General features: G+C 43.3%; 1 protein-coding gene across 10 annotated transcripts in view; it reads right to left on the bottom strand.

The window, feature by feature from the left end:
- The window catches only part of FHIT (fragile histidine triad diadenosine triphosphatase), a 1,063,956-nt gene that overhangs the window by 1,007,150 nt on the left and 37,155 nt on the right, over positions 1-19,651 (bottom strand). For all 10 annotated transcript variants that reach the window (XR_014216128.1, XR_014216129.1, XR_014216130.1 and 7 more), the window contains one exon: positions 5,161-5,208. Coding sequence is in view for 3 of the 10 variants with exons in the window: in XM_082210823.1 (XP_082066949.1) it covers positions 5,203-5,208 (6 nt within the window). In the remaining 7 variants the exon portion in view is untranslated. The remainder of the gene's footprint in view (positions 1-5,160; positions 5,209-19,651) is intronic.

The raw sequence follows: 19,651 nt of genomic DNA, 5'->3' as shown, positions 1-19,651 counted from the left end.
AGGGGTATGCGTACTCCTGCGTCCCGTCCCGTCCCCCCCATCTTTCCTGATCTGACCACATGTCTTTGGAGCAGTATTCCGAATGAATTCGGTAGACACTTGCAATCAGCACACATACTGAGAAAATAAGTGCTGCTTCCTTAAATAGATCTTGGTGCATACATATTTTATTGCTCAAGTCTCTAAACATAGAAAACTGGTTGTTATATAGTTTGATTTCTGAATACAAATAAAAGATTAAGTATGGTTCCGCAGCCGCCGCGCCCCCCCGCCCACATTTGTGTGTGTGTGTGTGTGTAGATGTGTACATAAGCTTGCCTTTTGTAGCATTTTAAAAGATTCTTATGGAGTGAGGGTTAAGCTGGGGCAAAGCAATTTGGCACGCTTGCCTTGGATTTTAACAGGGAAAGCAAAGCAGACCTGAGCTGACCTTAACAAAACTGAGGCGGAGATGCAACTTGTGGCTTGCTGAAAGCAAGCAAAAATTATTCAACAAACAGTTATCTTGTGTGAAATCATTAAGTCCTGTGATTACTGCATTTACAGACCGCCAGCCACATGCCTTTTATGAATACGGCGTGATCAAAAATCAAGCAAAAAATAGGATCCCTAGAGCTACGGACGCTGTACCAGCCCACTGGAATCCTGATTATTGCCTTTGCCTCCTTAAAGCACCTGACCTCAATGTATTCTCATAAATTGCTTTTGCTCTCAGGTTTCCAAAGCAGTTTGCCATGCAGCATGGATCTCTCAGCTCAAAAAAGAAGCATAGATGAGGGACGACTTTCTTCCCTATACCTAATTGGGAGTGTACTCTTAGTAACACTACATAGGATTGCTCCTGGTAGGTGCCCTGCAACTATGAAATTTTCCTTCCTCTGAAAGGATTGCCCAAGTCTGGATATTATCCAGAAGCAGCACGAGATATGTATATTCTTGTTTCTCAATTTGGGAACTAACAGAAGACTTGTTCTGAATGTCTTCACCAACTCAGTGTCCTCCAGATTCTTGAATTGTAGTCCCAAACGCCAGGAGTGCAAAGGCTGGGTTTATTAATCAGGCTTAATCCAGAGAAAAAACTCTGCTACCACAATGGGGATCGTCTGTTTCTTCCCTCCCCACTGAGTCTCTTGTGCCCCCCATCACCACCCACCCAAGTTGACTCTCCCAATGTTGGGAATATGGTGCAGATGGCAGCAACAAGGGGGCACAAACAGATGTGCTACCCACATAAGGGACCCTCTGGGTCACAGCCTCTCTTTCCGCCGCAGTTCCAGGTTTAGCAACTGCAATACCAATAGCACTTGCTTTCTGGATATACAGTGGTGTCCCGCAAGACGAATGCCTCGCAAGACGAAAAACTCGCTAGACGAAAGGGTTTTGCGGTTTTTGAGCTGCTTCGCAAGACGAATTTCCCTATGGGCTTGCTTTGCAAGACGAAAACGTCTTGCGTTTTTTGCAAGTTTGTTTCCTTTTTCTTAACACCGTTAATACAGTTGCGACTTGACTTCGAGGAGCAACTCATAGAACGCGGTGTGGTAGCCTTTTTTGAGGTTTTTGGCTATTTTTGAAGCTTTTCCAAAACTTTTCCGACACCGTGCTTCGCAAGACGAAAAATTCGCTAACCCAGAAAAAGCTCACGGAACGAATTAATTTCGTCTTGCGAGGCACCACTGTAAGGAGCAGAAAAGAGTAAGGGGAGGGGGGAAGGCACTCAGAAAATGGTTACAAGACAATCTAATTTGGAGATAATGAACGAAAGTGCATGTACTCACTCAGGCACAAGCCAGGAGATGCGAGTGACAAGCTATTATTTGTCTAAATGCAATTCCAATGCAAAAGATCATCAGCTTCTAAAGATTTTTTCCCCACCCCCCTCTCTCTCTCTTAACTAATCAACACATAACTATATATTGGTGATAGATCACTATGAAAGGATTCTGGAAAAACAATACATTACAACAATAACAAAAGTCGGGGGGGGGAGGATGCTACGAATCAGTCAAAGAAAATGTACTCAGGATGAAGTACAACTTTAAGAAGAGATAGTTTTCCCAAGCAGTGGGCGGGGGACAACAACAGCAACAACAACAACAAACCAGATACAATATTTGTAATGCTCTATTTATATACAAGTTACAGGTTAAACAGGTATCACGGGGTTGCTAATTCAAGCCCACGTAGGATGTACCAGATTAAGGCAGCAGTCCCATGGCAAGATCTGCTGGGATGAACAGTTTAGGATGCCAGCGGGCCTCTGGTTCAGCCAGCTGGTTCCTGGCTCTGCTAAATTCTCAATTCCAGCTCAGTTGAAGAAATGCCAGAGTAACTTGCTCATCCTGGGGCTCCACCAGCTGAGCTGAAGCTGGTTGAAGCGAGTCCGGTGTAAATCCTCCCCAAAGGGTTATTTCAGCAGCATGGTGGGGGCTGAATCCGAAGCCCATTCTGCTCAGTCATGTGACCTGGCCTCTTGTTTTTTTCCTGCCAGGCTTAGGTAAAGCAGCAGCAGCAGCAGCCGCCTCACCACTGAAAGAGGTTTGGATCTGGTGTGAATTTACTCCCTATTAACTTACACCAGCTTGCTTCACGCCAGCTTCTTGTGAAAAGGGTTGCTCCCTTACTGTGGTATATTTTTATATCTTTGGCTATTTTGATCTGCTGCATACCACCTTAAGTGTCTCACACTGAGCCGGGAAGGAACATATAGAAATGTTTTAATAAAATAAACAGAAAGGAAGAAATTCAAAATCCAATTTCAAAGCTGACGAACTCATGTGTTCCGACTACACTCCACAGACTGTGTCCAAATACCGTTTCACTTCCTCGCATATTTTGCCCCATCAATAAGTGCTCGAGGATCTGAGATTAACTCTGGTGTCCTTCATCTCTATCTGCAGCCTTGTTATTCGATCAATCAGTCTCACTTTGCTGCATTACTATTATTGTATTATTAAACATGTCTGGGAAATGTAATTGGCGATCAATTCATAGATTGGTAAGAGTTTTCCAGCCAAGTCAAGAGTACAATCATACATCTTTGGGCAGACGTGCTAAGATGACACTTCTTTAATTGTCACGTGTTGAGACACACAGAGAAGTCCTAAGACATGTTGGCTGTTCAGAGCTAGTTGCACATCTCTCTGGATTGGGCCCAAGCACATAAGCAGCTGTTGCTATACAGATGTGCTAGTTTCTTCCTCCAAAGGTTTCCTTTCTAGATACATTTCCAACATACTACAACCTGTTCTTTTTTTGCTTCCGCCCATAGAACAGTCTGACTCTACATATAAACTGTTTAAAAAATCAATTTAGTGAACCATAAAATGCAAATATGCTTGGGGGGGGGATAAATACTGTTCACAGAACAAACCATAGCATGGATTTGCTTCCTGTCTATTACATAAATCTGTTGTTTAACCAATGTTTTCAGTCGTTGATCACACTAGTTTACAATTGATGGCATTCCAAGACTAATAACTCACATATCACTGCATAATGTAACAATCTTCAGTTTCTAAATCTGCAATTTATGTTTTAGGCTGCTTTAATTATTTCGGTTCCCAATTCTAACATTTACCTCTTTGGAGACCGAAAAGAAATAAGCTCACCACAGAAACAAAGAACTGTTGCTCGAGCTGAATACGAAATTACAGGATATTTTAGACCACTCTTAGGACTTTTCCCATGAAGAGGAGGTGTCTTGCACATTACATAACAGTTTTAAGGACTCTGATAGCTTTGCATTTCCCCCATTTCCCAAAATATACAACTTAGTGCTGCATTTCTGACAGGGCCGGCCCTATTGTTAGACGAAGTGAGGAGGCTGCCTCAAATAACTAATTTTTGATGTCATGGATGGGAAGCAAACTGTTAGTTGCTTTAAAATACTTGAATACATTCTATCAGAGAAGAGAAGTCTATGTGGGGTGGTTGGGATATTTTTTCGGGTGGGGGGTTTGCCTCCGATGCCAAAGTAATTTGTCTAGCCTTTGGAACTACGCCCATTGATTGGGAAGGGGCTGCCATTTGCTGCACTGCCTCAGGCAACAAAGTATCTTCAGCTGGCCCTGTTCTCCAGTATTTGTTTATTTGTCCTTTGGTGGCTTACTCCTTCCCATTTTAGAAAATTTATCCAGCAGAGACGTATAGCAGCAGGACAGCCACCCATAGCTCACCTCCAGCGAAAGTTACTCCTCATGCTTGTAATGAGTGGGCTGTTGTGCAGTAACTCTAAGAATCTCCCCGATTCGGAGCGCACAGGTTAGCTTGAACGAGTGGTCCGGTTTATTCCGATGCAAAGATAATAAAATTGCAGTCAAAAAACTAAAATGCAAATGCTTGCTCCAGGCAACGTAACAGGCAGCTGCACAATCAGAAAGCCAAGACCAAGCCTTGGCTTTCAGATCGTGGATTGTCTAGGGTGAAACAAAGCCACAGTTCAAACATGAGCCAAGTATTATGGTTTGCTGCTCCCACTCCCTGGTAGGGAGGCATGAAGTGGGTGAAATCGGCCCACTCCGATTAAGCCATTAACCATGGGTTACCATGGCGTGAGAACGAGACCACGGGGTGTGGTATAAGATAAGGGGAAGGAGCTTTTGCTCCATCATCTATCCACAAATCAGTTTTATGTACTTAATGACCAGCTACAAAGCCAGGAGGACTTTGCAAGCAATAATCTCCCCCCCCCTTCCTTTCTGCAGAGCTGTTCGCTATCCGATATTGCCTATCACAATAAATTAAACACAATCAGATTAAAACGCCACTCAGCAGCCCACTTTAAATGCATTATTTTGCCAGCTAGCTTTATTCCACTATTGACCAAGAGCAATACCAGTTCATGCAGGCCCTTTTGTTCTCTATTCTGTAGCATTAATCTTAGCGCGCGCACGGCTACACGGTAATATCTCAGCCACAGAGAACAAAGCGCATGTCAGCTAACAACCCGAAATTTGGCCATCCTCAGCACATCAGCACGTTTTGTTACGCTTTTCCCTCTAACTGCGGCATGGCGTTTTGTGCAAAGAGGGGACAGCCGTGTGGGTAAAAGAAGTTGTCCTGTCTACTCTGTCATTAATCCGAGTACTTAAATCCCCGAATAAAAGAAAAATCAATGCGGCACGGCAATGTTTGCTAATGCAATGTAATAAACACACTTACCTTAGAGAGTATTCTCAATGGATTTCACTTCTTTGCTATGTTTCAAGGCTGCAAAAGGATGAGAGAGGAAAAGAGGAAGCATTGAGCCGCCTGCCAATTAAACGGGAACATTTGCTCTATAAATTAGTAGCCACGTTTTAACCTAAGTCCAAGCTGAAGGAGTTTTCGGGGAAACAGAGCTCAGTCTTTCTACTGGTGCTTTTGGGGAAAAATAAAACCCAAAGCCTATAAGTGCTAAACAAGGGAACTTGAAACATTCACTGCCACTTTCCAACTCTTTCATCCCATCATCAGAGTAACAGACAATACTGAAGATGAGAGATAGGCAGGTGGAAGTTTGGAGAAAAGGCCCATGCCTATATAAATTTGTGCCAATATTCCACATACAGTGGTACCTCGGGTTAAGTACTTAATTCGTTCCGGAGGTCTGTTCTTAACCTGAAACTGTTCTTAACCTGAAACACCACTTTAGCTAATGGGGCCTCCTCCTGCTGCCACCACACGATTTCTGTTCTCATCCTGAAGCAAAGTTCTTAACCCGAGGTACTATTTCTGGGTTAGCAGAGTCTGTAACCTGAAGCGTATGTAACCTGAAGCGTATGTAACCCAAGGTACCACTGTATGTATAAGACATGCACAGCCGCTGCCCATGCAACAGCTTCACTGCCAGATGTTAACCACAGCATGTGTCACCATGGCCAGATCCAACTTTTCAAGGAACAGCCAAAGCTGGAGTGTTACCCCTGCCTCTCCTTCTTCCTATCTCAAGGCAGAGACAGGTTTCTTTTATTTCTATATAGTACAGTGTGTATTGTAATCAAATCCTCTCTCACTCTTACCATTGCATCAAAATCAGCCTTTTAGCTTTGTTTGCAAAATGAAGCCACTGTTCTAAGGTAACAAAAGTAGGAGCTGTAAAGTGTTTGAGTGATAGTACTCTGAGTAGACCCACTGAAATCAAAGGACTTTACTGATTTCACCGCTCCAAGTACTAGCGACAGGCACAAGGGAGAAACATTCTTAGCACTCTGCATAGTAGCCATGAATTACTTATGCATCTGAACATCTGAAGGCCAGAGGAGCAAGCAAACAATTACAGTGGTGCCTCGCAAGACGAAATTAATTCGTTCCGCAAGTCTCTTCGTCTTGCGGTTTTTTCGTCTTGCGATGCACGGTTTCCCATAGGAATGCATTGAAAATCAATTAATGCGTTCCTAGGGAAACCGCCTTCAGACCAGGTCCGGGGACAGTCTGTCCCCGGACCTCTTCTGAAGGCTGGGGGGGGGGACAAGGGCTTTTCTTCCCACCCCCAGCATTTTAAAAAACCCTGGGACAGCGGAGGACTTCTCCGCTGTCCGGGCGATCTTAAAATGCTGGCGGGCGGCATTTTAAAATCGCCCCCGGACAGCGGAGGACTTCTCCACTGTCCAGGGCGATTTAAAAGCCCCTGGGAAGGCAGGCAGGGGGGACAAAGACTTTCGCCCCCCCGCCCGCCTTCAGAAGGTGTTCCTGCCCCCCCCCCCCGCCCAGCAGCGCTACGAAGCCCGGCGGCTGGGGCAGGTGTTCCCGCCCCCCCACCCCGCTTTGGAGCAGCGTTCCGAAGCGGGGTGGCTGGGGCAGGTGTTCCCGCCCCCCCCCACTTCGGAGCAGCGTTCCGAAGCGGGGTGGCTGGGGCAGGTGTTCCCGCCCCCCCCCCCCGCCCGGCTTCGCAGCAGCGCTACGAAGCCCGGCGGCTGGGGCAGGTCTCACATTCTATTCCCACAACAATGTTGTGGCAGTGCAGCAGCCAGTGAGGATGAACCAGCTGTGCTACCTTAAAACACTCTTTGCATCTATTCCAGCATCCTGCCAACCAGACAGCCCCATCGGAAACCCACAACCAGGACTTGAAGCTCAATGATGAACAGATAGAAAATAGAGACCACAAGCAATGAAGCATTGTTTGGTTGCTCTACATTTGAAAGCTCAAGTCAACAATGTGGGCCATGGGTAGGCAAACTAAGGCCCGGGGGCCGGATCCGGCACAATCACCTTCTAAATCTGGCCCATGGACGGTCCGGGAATCAGCGTGTTTTTACATGAGTAGAATGTGTGTTTTTATTTAAAATGCATCTCTGGGTTATTTGTGGGGCATAGGAATTTGTTCATTCCATATATATATATATATATATATATATATATATATAATCCGGCCCCCCACAAGGTCTGAGGGACAGTGGACCGGACCCCTGCTGAAAAAGTTTGCTGACCCCTGATGTGGGCCCTTAACTATGGTTTGGGCAAATCCTGGTTTGGTCTCCTATCTATACTGAGTCAGTGACAGGAAGAAGGGAAGAACAAAAGGTGTGGGATAATATTTGTAGCATATTACATCTAGAGAAAAACAAGAGGAGTAAGTGACTTGGTGACTTTTTATGCCTGTTTCCAGTTAAAGATTTTCTAAAGTGGAAAGAGGTAGCATCACCGACATGTGAAGTAAGGGAAATAATGTAGATTTCACTATTTTTCTAAAGCCAAGAGATGGTACGAAGAACACTGAAAATCCTCAAGCACAGCCTTAGTTCATGACCTGCAGGAGCCTAAAGCACTCAAAATATGCCCCCTAAACTCTGTGTTAAACCCTGGAACTTCAATATACACGCAAAAGATTTAAACTCTGGAGTACTGTAGAGTTGCACACCAGCAAGTTCTCATAACAAATAACTCTGCTACAGCCGTATTTGCGGGCTCCAGAGCAATACGGAATTAATGTGTGTTTTGAAGACAGCTGGTGGCAGTGCTGTATACAAGTTTAGTAGGGGTGGCATATTCAATTTGAGCCGTGTCTCATCTGGTTCCCGTTAAGATAAAAATTTGAATGCCTTTCACTGGAGCATCCTCTGATGTGCTGGCCGAGTCTCAAATCAAAATATCTATGAGCATTTACCTGCATTCTGTAGCGTATTCACTCTCCTTCACACAGACTTATTGTTCTATTTGATTATGGAAGCATGCACAAAGCCCTTCAGATTCGAAGATGAATGCAGCTAGATAAAAACAAATTTACTCTGAATATTAAGCAGCTAGAGCATCTCAGCCAAGTCTGGGTTAAAGTAATTTAACTTCATTTTCTTCCCTTTTTTATAATATAATTTTTATTCAGAATAACGTGAAACAATGCAAACAACAAATAATGGGTTTTGGCCACCGGATACAGTCATGCAAAACACAGCCGTGACGTGTGTAAGGCAGAAAATAATAGAAGCATGTTAAGTTAAATTACTAAGCCAAAAAGACATATGAGTTACAGGGGGTCTAGGTTCCTCCAGGCGACAGTTAATGAAAGAAAAGGAATCACAGAATTGTAGAATTGGAAGGGTCCCTGAGGTGTCATCTAGTCTACACACCTGTGATGTGGGAATCTCAACTAAATCATCTGTGAGAGATGGCCGCCCAACCTCATCCAAATAAACATAAACCAATCAGTATCTTCTTTTGTTTCTCCACGAATCCCTCTACACTACAGCATTGTGCAATTTTGGCAGTCAAAGCCAAAGCACCAGACCCGTTCATACTCGTGAGAGCACTTGCGGTTGTCTGAAACCAGCTTGGTCTCAGTTCCTCTCACCAAGTATCAAGCTGTAACTTCATTTTCAAAGACAACGAGTTGTTTCTGTTTTAATTTAGGGTATAACAACATTGCACTGAAAAATAAGCATGGTGGCTGCATACAAACAATAGGTTTAAAGCACACAGAGAGAGACCAGAACCCTGGGCACTGTGGTTTGTTAAAGGTGCTGGGAATTGTAGCTCTGTTACAGGTAAACTACAGTTTCCAGGATTCTTTCAGGGAGTGCCTAAAATGTATGGTCTGTATGCAGGCATTGTTGGTGCCGCAACCACAGCCCTATGTCGGATTTTTTTATTTCCACGCCATTCCGCAGCATTTAAAGGGCTCGGCTTGGACTAGCTGCCATTCAGTACCTTCCCTCCCAGAACTCTCTAACAAAGCTTATTTTTCTCTTTCCTTATCACCCCCTTTTCCATTTGTATTGTCTGTTGCACTATCTGTATCACTATATTAAATGATGAACTGCCTGGAGTGCCTTGTGTGAGATCAGGGATGGAGAGCTTCCAGCAGCTCTTGTCACCTTTGACTTTTGGCCACGGTCGCTGGGGCTAATGGGGACTTGGGAGTCCAACTGCATCTGGGAGCGCCAGGTTCCCCACCTCTGAACTAGATAGAAGAAAAGATGCAAATCAACAGCAGGCTGAAAATTTGGGTGGCACCTATTGTGCAGTTCTCATGGGCAAGAAGCCTCCTTAGTGGTAAACAACGCAGGCATAAATCTCTGCAGAATCAGACCCCCCTAATTGAACTGATTGCACAAACTTAAGGGCCAATGAGGTAGGCAAATATTGATGTTGCCATATTTAATTTAGGAGGGAAATCAGAGTTAACCAGTTTATTGTTGTAAACAAAGGCATTTGGTTAAATGAAAGTTCCATCAAAGCTTAATAGCCAAATTCAAGTGAACATAAAGTAAAGGCTTATGTACTTTCTGTGGTTTCTATAACGGCTAATCTAATAACTCTAAATGGAGTGTTATTGTTTATTCCTTTGCCTCCATTCCATAAATTAGATAAAGCAATCTGACAGTTACAGTACTTGGGAGTTTTATTCTACTAAGTGATTTTAAAGGCTTCTCATACTCTAACAAAGTCATGACTTGAATGACTACTAGAGCTCCCCCCCCCTTTTTTTTTTTCTTAAAACACACACACCACACGACAAGAAACGAACCTGCGCACACTCCGCCCAGAACTGTCAGAGGATTCTAAAGCGCCTCCTCCTCTGTGTAGGCACAACTATTAATTGTGTTTATAGAAATTTAATTTTCAAAGTACCTCTAAGCATTTCCTGTGCTTTCTTACAAAGTTTTTGTTGTGTACATTTCTTCCTGCTTTAAAAATGATTGCACATTTTTTATTATGATCTTTAAAGCACTTGTGAGCTTTCCGCGTACAACCTTCCCAAGCCAAAGGAGCTTACAAAAGACAATTGGCTTCGTAGGGATATCAGGAGCATAGTGTTTCCATGTATCTTACAGTACAATCCACCTGCAATGCTTCGAGTCTAAGCCACAATGATTGCTTTTTACCCATCCACCTGCAATCTCGTTCACAATCGTGCTTGTTCAGCAGAATGTGACCTTGGTACCATTTCATAATCTACAGTGGTACTCGGGTTACATACGCTTCAAGTTACAGGCTCCGCTAACCCAGAAATATTACCTCGGGTTAAGAACTTTGCTTCAGGATGAGAACAGAAATCGTGCTCCAGCAGCGCGGCAGCAGCGGGAGGCCCCATTAGCTAAAGTGGTGCTTCAGGTTAAGAACAGTTTCAGGTTAAGTATGGACCTCCGGAACGAATTAAGTACTTAACCCGAGGTACCAGTGTATGTCCCTTTAAAAAATGCACGAGAACAAAACCAAAGAAAAAAGAAACCTAAAGCGTGGGGAGGGGCAGCTTCATAATTCAGTAGCATGAAATTCGGAAAGCAGAGGGAGGAAACTGAGTGAAAAGGGAAAGAACAGAGCAGCCGGATGAGGAGGAGGGCAGAGGAACAAAGACCCCACCCACACTATACATTTACAGCAGCTCCAACACAGCTTCCTATGCAAGAGGACCGTGTTCAGGCCTAGCCCTAGCTATTCCACCCCCTGAAGGGATCCCTCTATACTGCTTCACAATTTCTTCGGAGGCTAAGCGTAGGGCCTTTACCTGTGCCCGTCTCAACTGTTTTCCTACAGCAGTTCTGTCGGGTCGTTATTCCAGAGTTCCCATTGCAAATAGAACATGCTCCTGTAATGACACGGCCCTGGAGACTATGGAACATGTAATGCTCTTCTGTCCCAACTGGACAGATGAAAGATCTCGGTTTTTAACTCCCCTCGTGAATAAGCTTCATCTCCCAATCCAGCCTTGTATAGTGTCCCTCTTTCTGCAGGATTCTGATTGTTGGATTACCGAGATGACAGCAAACTTCCTGCTTAGTGTGATGAAGAGGAAAGCGGCACCAACTTCTTCCTTAACACCACAGCTGCAGTCGATACGCCGCACAACCGAACGAAGTTCCAAGTAGCCTTATTGTATAAGGACAATCGAGTTAGGGCATGTCTGAGGAGCTGAAGGACCCTTTAATGGTCCTCCTCCAGCCCCAGCAATATTTTTTTTTCTTTCTTTAAGTAATCGCCCAGGACGATATCTACCTTTACCTCCCCACCCCCATCTTATGTTGTTATTTCAATGTATATCATGCTATGGCCACACGGCTAATGCAATAAAATAAACAAAACCTAAACCATTTACAGCAGTATCATACCACTTTTTTAAAAAATCCTGGGAACTGCAGTTTGCTAAGGATGCTGAGGGTTCTTAGGAGATCCCTAACAACTGTGTTTGCCATTATCAGGACCTAGCCTACAATGGATAAACATAGACTGGTCTTTGCAATCCAAGTCAGTGCATTTCAGGGCTCTCCAAAATGTGGCTTGCAATCTTAAGTGGTTTTCCCATTCAAGGATGGAATCCTTCAAGGGCTCTAGTTACAAGTCTCAAGAATCTCAGCCTTCACACCTGTAAATTCTACCGGAATTTGCAGTTCAAGATAAATAACAGGAAACAAAATGTTTCTACAGTCTGTAGGTGGCACTCATCCAAGTTTTTACTCAGAGTAGGCCCGTTGAAAATAATGGCACTAATTTAGACCTGAATACTTAAGTTGTACACCACCTTCTGTTCCCCATCCCTTTTCTCTGTCTGCACTTATTCTGCCTTAGCCTCTTGGGTTCCCTCTTACTGTGTAGGTTGGCTAAGAGCTTGCAGACAGAACCGCACAGGGCATGTATGCCAGCTTGGCCTCTAGCAGAAGAACACAACCTGCACTCCAACAAAGACAAGCCAGCACTGTGCCCCTAACCTCTCTGGATTTTATCCACCACTTTGTGGTTTGATTTTGCTTGGGTTGTTTTGTTTGTTTTTTAAATATTACTAAGTTGTTTTTTATTTCTTCACTGAGCTTTCATCGCTGTTCCTTAAAAAAAAATATTCTTTTTAAAAATCAATAATGCTTCCAAATAATGCAATCTGGATGAATTCAAATTTTGGAACAATGGGTGCTAATTTTGCTTCATTCCATAATTGGCATTTGATCCTGCCACTTTTAAAAAAAATGCCTACTTTAAATACACTTCTAATGTAACAGAACGTTTAGATAACTTAGGAAGATGAAAAATTGGAGAAGTACTGATATGCAGTTGAAAATAGAATCTAAAGGACCCATGGGAGGGACGGGGGAAAGTCAGGAGATTCAGAGTAATCTCGATATTTGGATTTTGTACTGTTTTATGTTGTATGTTTATATTTTTGAAAATCAATAAAAAAGATTATAGATCTAGATAACTGCCTAGTTATTTTGTTCCTATCTATTTATGAATTAGTGTCATGGTGTGTGGGAATCTCTGCTGTCCTCGTTTCAAGTATGTGGCAATCATTCAATAAATATGAGAAGTCAGCATCCTTGGCCTCTGTTCAACTGTGTGAGACGCTAACAAGAGCAAGACAAAAGGTGACAGCGTCTCATCTGTCTGCTCAGACAGTGTAAAAATAATCAAGGTCCTTCTCCCCAAATGAGCTTCCTGGGTAGCTCCAAGCCTTCTTTATTAAACCTCACAAAATGTTGAGCTTACTGGAGAAAGGCACACACTTGCATCCCTGAAGCCAAAACAAAATTTCTCAAATGAACTTCTTCTTCCTCTTCCTCTTCCTCCTGCCTATTTTGTCTTCTACGCACATACAGTTTCACTGGTAGCTTAGAAAGTGAGCACCAGGGAGACAGAGAGAGAGAAAGAGAGAGAGAGAAAGGGAGGAAGGAACTCCCTGCACATTTCATTCACGTAAGGATCTGCAAGCTGTTCTGTATGACAGCTGAGCACTGCGAGCTAAAGCAACTTGTTCCGCCTGTCAGCATCCGAGAACCTACAGCAATGATATACAATTGTGATGACACCACTGCAGTAGAACTGGGTCAAACCTACGGTCACTTTAAAGCAGAATGTCAACCGTTCCTTTCTACTTCAGTAATTTGATTCAGTGGCACTTGAAAAACCGTTAGAAACTATTAGCTTCATATCTAGGTTCAAAATCAAACTGTGACAAGTGTTAGAAGAATCCTCCCGTGAGCCCAAGGATTGCAGGAATGGTTATGCCAACATGAGTGGCAGATTCCATAGGTTTTCTCCAGCGATATCAAGTGCTTTTCACTCCAAACAGTTCCCTAGTGGGTCATGACGTCGGGCATCTTCCTTGCATCTGCTATCGGAGTTCTTTTCCACCCCCCCACCCCCAGCTGCACAGGGCAATTAAACCTTCCACATTCTCCTAGCAAGTAAAGATAAACATTATCATCAATAAAATCCAAACCTTATTCCCCCCAATTAGAAATTTGTGTCTTTCACCACAAACAAACTCTTGCAACAATAGGAGAGATTTCCAAGAAAAGCCATTTCAAACAAGCAAATCTCCCATCTCGGAATTATTATTCTTTCCTAACAACGTACAAATGCAATGTAAGGATATCTGAAACATACTCTGTAAAATAAACAGGCAAGTAATGCCGATAAGATTTACTTGGAAAAACACATTTGCTCCAACTGTGCCAGTTAATCTCACAGGTTTTGTTTCCATTATGTTTTGATAGAAGCAAACTCTTGTACCGAATACAACATTCGTACCATGCATCTGTTCACAGCAAGGGTAATTTGATGTAAACAGCTGATCAGTACAATTTATTAAATACTACACCATAGGTCTACATTATAACCTTCAGCCACGAACACTTAAGAGGATAACTCTTTCCTAACCGCCCTTAGAGGTGCAGAATACAGAACAGATTCAGTCACCTATTGCTTTGTTTTCAACAATTCTCCCTATCCAAAAATACACACTGGAATTTTCACTCAGAAGAATGCGTGATATACATTTGGAAGGTGCTATATGCCTTCTTCCATTGCTCGGCATGCTTGTATATTAAATAAACAATATATCCGCGACGTGTGTAGCAAATTGCAGCCTGTTGGCATGCCCTGGCAAACATGTTTTGAGCTATTTCTCTACAAGTCCAAAAGCACATTGTCAAATTGATGCAGCATACATTTGCTGTTGGGCATCCTCAATGCGGTCACAGATCTGGAATTTCACTTTTCAAAAACAGAAGATCCAGAGAAAAGGAGAGAAGAAGAAAAACGTGGCTTCAATGGGAAATTTATTTAAAATACTTATACAGTCATACCTCGGGTTATGAAGGTATGCGGGTTGCAGATTTTCGGGTTGTGGACGGTGTTGAACCCAGAAGTACTGGAATGGGTTACTTCCGAGTTTCGGAGCTCGCGCATGCACAGAAGCACAAAATTACATCACGCGCATGCGCAGAAGTGCCAAATTGTGTCGCGCACATGCGCAGACACAGCACTTAAGGCTACGAACGCTGCGGGTTGCGAACATGCCTCCCACACAGATCACGTTCGCAACCCGAGGTATGACTGTAATCTCCAAGTCTCCAAGATGGCCTGTGGCCAAACTAGCTTAAACGGGTCTTCTCACATGTGGGGTGTGGGTACGTGCTCTTCAATCCAGAAGAGCAGCATGGCATTGGGGAGGGGGGGAGCAACACTAACCCACCATGCCAAGAAAGATCAGTACCCCGATCTGGCAGCTATTTGCTTGATGAGAGAAGCTGCTATCATCAGTAGCACTTTCAGCTGGGAGGGATTTTCATCAGGGCTATGACACAGGTGTAAAAGGTTAACACCACCACCTCTACCTGTGTCATAGTTCCAGGCTACATAAAGGCCATTTAGAAAGAAATCATGCATACATGTAAATCATAGAATTGTAGCGTTGGAAGGGACCACGAGTCTCACTGAAAGTAACCTCTACAAGACTTTTATTTAAAAACAAACAAAAAGAACTAACATACAGATGAAACTGAAAGCACAATGGAGATTTACAGGGGGCATATAAGAGCATGGGGCGTATAAGAGCAATTCCCTCCAGGCAAGCGTGAGTGCTGCCAAAAGGAGACACAGAACAATGGGTCTCTCCTTTATCAACCCACTCAGTTTCCATCCTAGCCACAGAGGAAGGGTCTTCCCTCCCTATACAGCCAGGAGGGAAGCCAATGTTGGGAAACTGTGTACGTGCAGCTACTCACACAGAGTCAATTAAGGTTTGGCAGACAGTCAGAAGGCAATCGGAAGGAGTAAGTCTGCCTGGTGATAACAGAGGCATGGAGACAGCTCCCTGATTGGTCAAGCTCTCTCAAGGGAGTGATAATTAATGGCCTACTAACTGGAATGTGTTAGTTCGTGAGTTGGTAGTTCAGGAGTTCAGGGTTCAGAGTTCTGTGTGTCAGTGTAGGAGCTGTGAGTCGTGTATGAGAGAGCAAGCTAAAGATCTGTATTCTGTTCCTGTAAATAGTCCACTGTATATAATAAACACCTAACTACAAGTTCCTGGTTCCTGCTTCATCTAACCTGTCTGCAGCCAAGTCGCCAATTGCTTCCATGGATTCTGTGTTTACTCTGCTAGGTCTGGCTAAAGTCCTGCAACTAGTCAGAAAGTTGCGAAACACCAATAGGTTTTGCCAATAGCCAAGCAGGCGCGTGAACATGAAGCAAAGTACAGTGGTACCTCAGAAGTCGAACGACATCCATTCCAGAAGTCCGTTCAACTTCCCAAATGTTTGGAAACCAAGGTCCGGCTTCCAATTGGCTGCAGGAAGCTCCTGCAGCCAATCGGTAGCCACAGAAGCCATGTCAGACGTTCAGGTTCCAAAGAACATTCACAAACCACAACACTCACTTCAAGGTTTGCAGCACTCGGGAACCAAAATGTTCAAGTCGCAAGGCGTTCGACTACCGAGGTACGACTGTACTTTGTTCCTCTTTTGCCAACCTGTTTGGCTTCCATCCTGGCTAGAAAAGAAGGGAAGTCCCTACCCCCCAGCTTGACTGCAGAGGAATGGAGCAATCTGTGACTCTGGAGCCAGACCACTGCGTTTCTGGGTGTGACGTCCTGTCCTGCACATTTGGCATAGAAATTAAGCAAACAATCAGAGGTTTCAGACAGTGTTTCATGCCTCAGGCCGCCAACCTATCATGTTTCTAGCCTATCTGCAACATCTTTTTAGTAGTCTGCTTTAGTAAGGCCCCTTCTTATGGGTAAAAAGTGGGCGAATTAAAAAAATAATAATTGCGAGTTAGGTAACTTTGAGGAACCTGTAACAGGGCTATTTTGTCGATCTGTATTCTTAGACAGCGAAGATGGAGCTGATGAAGCTCGGCTAACAGAGGCTTGCTCATCCACACATGGGTGGTTTTGTAGGTAGGAGGATGCAAACAATGACTGAGTGCCATAAGAGTTTCCCTCTTCACATATGCCAGATTCCTCCTCCACAGGAACTGCTTTTCCATGGCAAAACTGGTAGATGATCAAGATCAAGCAGAGTCAAACAAAGACAGAAGACAGCTTGGAGCGTGCAAGGATGTAAGCAAACTCAACACTAGGAAAGCAAAATTTGTTTTGCAGTGTTAGTCATGTGAAAGACCTGCAAGTGACTGTCTGGTTGGACACTAGCAAACAGCAAATACCTAGACATGTGTTTCCCCTGGAGATGAATGACTGGACAATTGAGATGACGCAGGCAGGTGCCTCTCTTTCCACTTCCCCCAGTAGTATTGTTTTGTTTATCAGTGAGGCTTACACGGTGCAAAGTGCTGCACAAAATTGTAAGAAAACTAACAAAGCTATTTTATGGTGATGTTTCTACAATGCTGATTCTGTGGCTGGCTTTTTAGTTTTTTGTTGTTGTTGTTCGGAACGCTCTTTTAATTTCAGTTGCGGTTCATATTTTGATTTGTAAGCCATCTTGTCTTTGATTTTTTTTATCATAGAAATATGATAAATAAATATGCCAACACACAAGGAAAGAGGGGGTCAAGCTGTTTTAACATTTTACTTGAATGTAAAAACAGAGGTAGGTCAGGCTGAAGGGCATTCTAGTCATATGGTGGGAGCAGGAGGAAGGCAATCTTAAATTTAGTGCCTGTAGAATGAAGGGTATAGGGAGGAGCACACAGCAAAAACAACATAAATATACATAGAGGTGCAAGACCATGCAGATAAATAAAGGAAGAGAGGGGAAGTCCACCGACAGCGTGGTACAAAAGACCGATGTTTGCCATCTATTTTTTCTCTGCTATGTTGCTCATATATTGCATTGTATTTTTAATGTATGTAAGCCACCCTGGTAATTTTTATTTGAAAGGCAGAGTGGAAACCTATTAAACTGCAAGCTTGAACAATGAGCAGAAACCTTTAAACAAGCAGAAGCACCTAAGATGGAGGGAATTAAGAGTAGAAAGAGGAAGAGTAACAAGAAGAAAATGGCAATAATCAAGTGTAGGAAGTGAGAGAACACACCAGATGGCTTCCTGCAGATAGCATCTCCTTGGGAGGACCATTCTGTACGATGCAAGATTTGGGCCTTGGCATGGTGACACATCCTTTTCCCAATTCCATCCCTTTTCGTATCACACAGAAACTGCCTCTACTGCCTTTTCAGTGCCTAATTTCTGAACAAGCCTTTTACACAGAGGTTTTATTCAAGCCTGCATCTGTATTGTTAGATTTGAAATTGTTTTTATATATGAAATTGTGCCCCCCTAAAAAAAAAATCATAGAATTGTACACTTGGAAGGGCCTCTGAGGGTCATCCAGTCCAACCCCCTGCAATGTAGGAATCTCAACTGGCTCATGCATTGCAGATGGCCAGCCAACCGCTGCTTTAAAACCTCAAAGGAAGGAGGTGCCAAGTGTTGGGATACTGCCAGGGAGATAAAGTCCATTATGGCCCCCAAGCCATCTGCCGGACGATCCATCGATCTCCCGTAGACATGCAGTATCAGCAATTAGCGACATGAGTTTCTAGAAAAAAGCTTGCCACATTCTAGAGCTCATGCACACTCTATCAGCAGATAATTCACAGCCAAAAGTTGCACACAGGAGAGCATTATTTACAAGTTTTATTCAGCGTTGATCAGAACAAAGAAAGACATGACTGCCTGCGTCAGTGTCTCCAGACAGAGAGAAAACGAAAGCAAAGACACAACAGAAACATCCTGTGAAAACAGGAAATACGCAGACTCTGTGACTCACAGCCTGCTCCCTTTTAAGGTGGAACGGAAATATCCTAACTCTTGTGGGTCTGTTCCACTGTTGAACAGCTCTTACTGTTCTTCCTGATGCTCAGTTGAAATCTCCTTTTTCATAACTTGAATCTATTGGAGCAAGAGAAAACAAGCTTACTCCATCTGTAAGCTCCTTATGCAGCCACACTGGTTTCTTTAGGTGCCTCCCACTTTTCTTTCTTATTATAATTGTCTGCCTTTGTGCCTTCAATATTTCACCTTTAAGAAACTCCCATCCATCTTGGGCTCCCTTCCCTTTGAGTATTTCTGACCATGGAACTTCACTCATTCTTAAATAACCTTCTAATGTCTTATAGAAAGCAATTCATAAACTGAATGAGATAAATGAATAAATTAAATAACCACAACACTGGTAGCATCTGTACGAAGGCAAGAGTGAATTCCAGATGTGTCAATCAACTGAATATGTCAAGACTTGAGAAGTCCCCGGACCTAGGGAAAAGAGGAACTGAAGTTATCAAAATGTTCCTCAAGCCTTTGAAGTTGAGGAAACAAATGACAAACAAATATGAATCAAGAACAAGAGAAAGTGATGCTGGAAAACAGCTGAGAAGCAGGAGGCAAACCCAGAAAGTCAGTTGACAAGAGTTACACCAATCTTTCTATACCTGGAATGGCAAATAGGCACCTTTCCATAAACATTGTATAGAAAGGTATATGCAATAGCTCTGACCTCAGCATGTCAAAAGTTATTAATGGCCAAGTCCTATTGAAACTTCTGGAAGAAAGTGTGTCAGATACTTATGAATATATGCAACACAAACAACAGATGACTCATTTCAACGCAATTACATCCCCCATAAATGATATTGCCAGTGATCTAAGAAAGTCTGTGTTAGAAATTTCCTGGACTCGAATGATTTCTGTGCTGGAAATGAATATATTGCTTTGGTTGATGTTTATGTTTGTGAATTTAACTACCCCAATCATGTTAGAGTCGTTGGAGAAATTGTGATTTGATCCTTGCATTTTTCTGGGACAATAAACCACGCAGAATTGTGGCTTCTCTTTTACAGAAATGATACAGTAAAGGTTTTAAAACTTTCTAAAACTCATGCTTCATTATACTGCCACATGTTTGGAAGTAATAACACAGAAGCTTAATGTGAAGGAAAATGCCCGTGGTATGTTCTTGAGCCTGACTTCCAAAATACTTTTGGCTTTTTTATTTATTTTTACT

The sequence above is a fragment of the Podarcis vaucheri genome, assembly GCF_965113315.1.
Source record: "Podarcis vaucheri genome assembly, chromosome: 2".
Classification (NCBI taxonomy): Eukaryota; Metazoa; Chordata; class Lepidosauria; order Squamata; family Lacertidae; genus Podarcis; species Podarcis vaucheri.
This window is presented reverse-complemented; position numbering and strand designations above follow the sequence as displayed.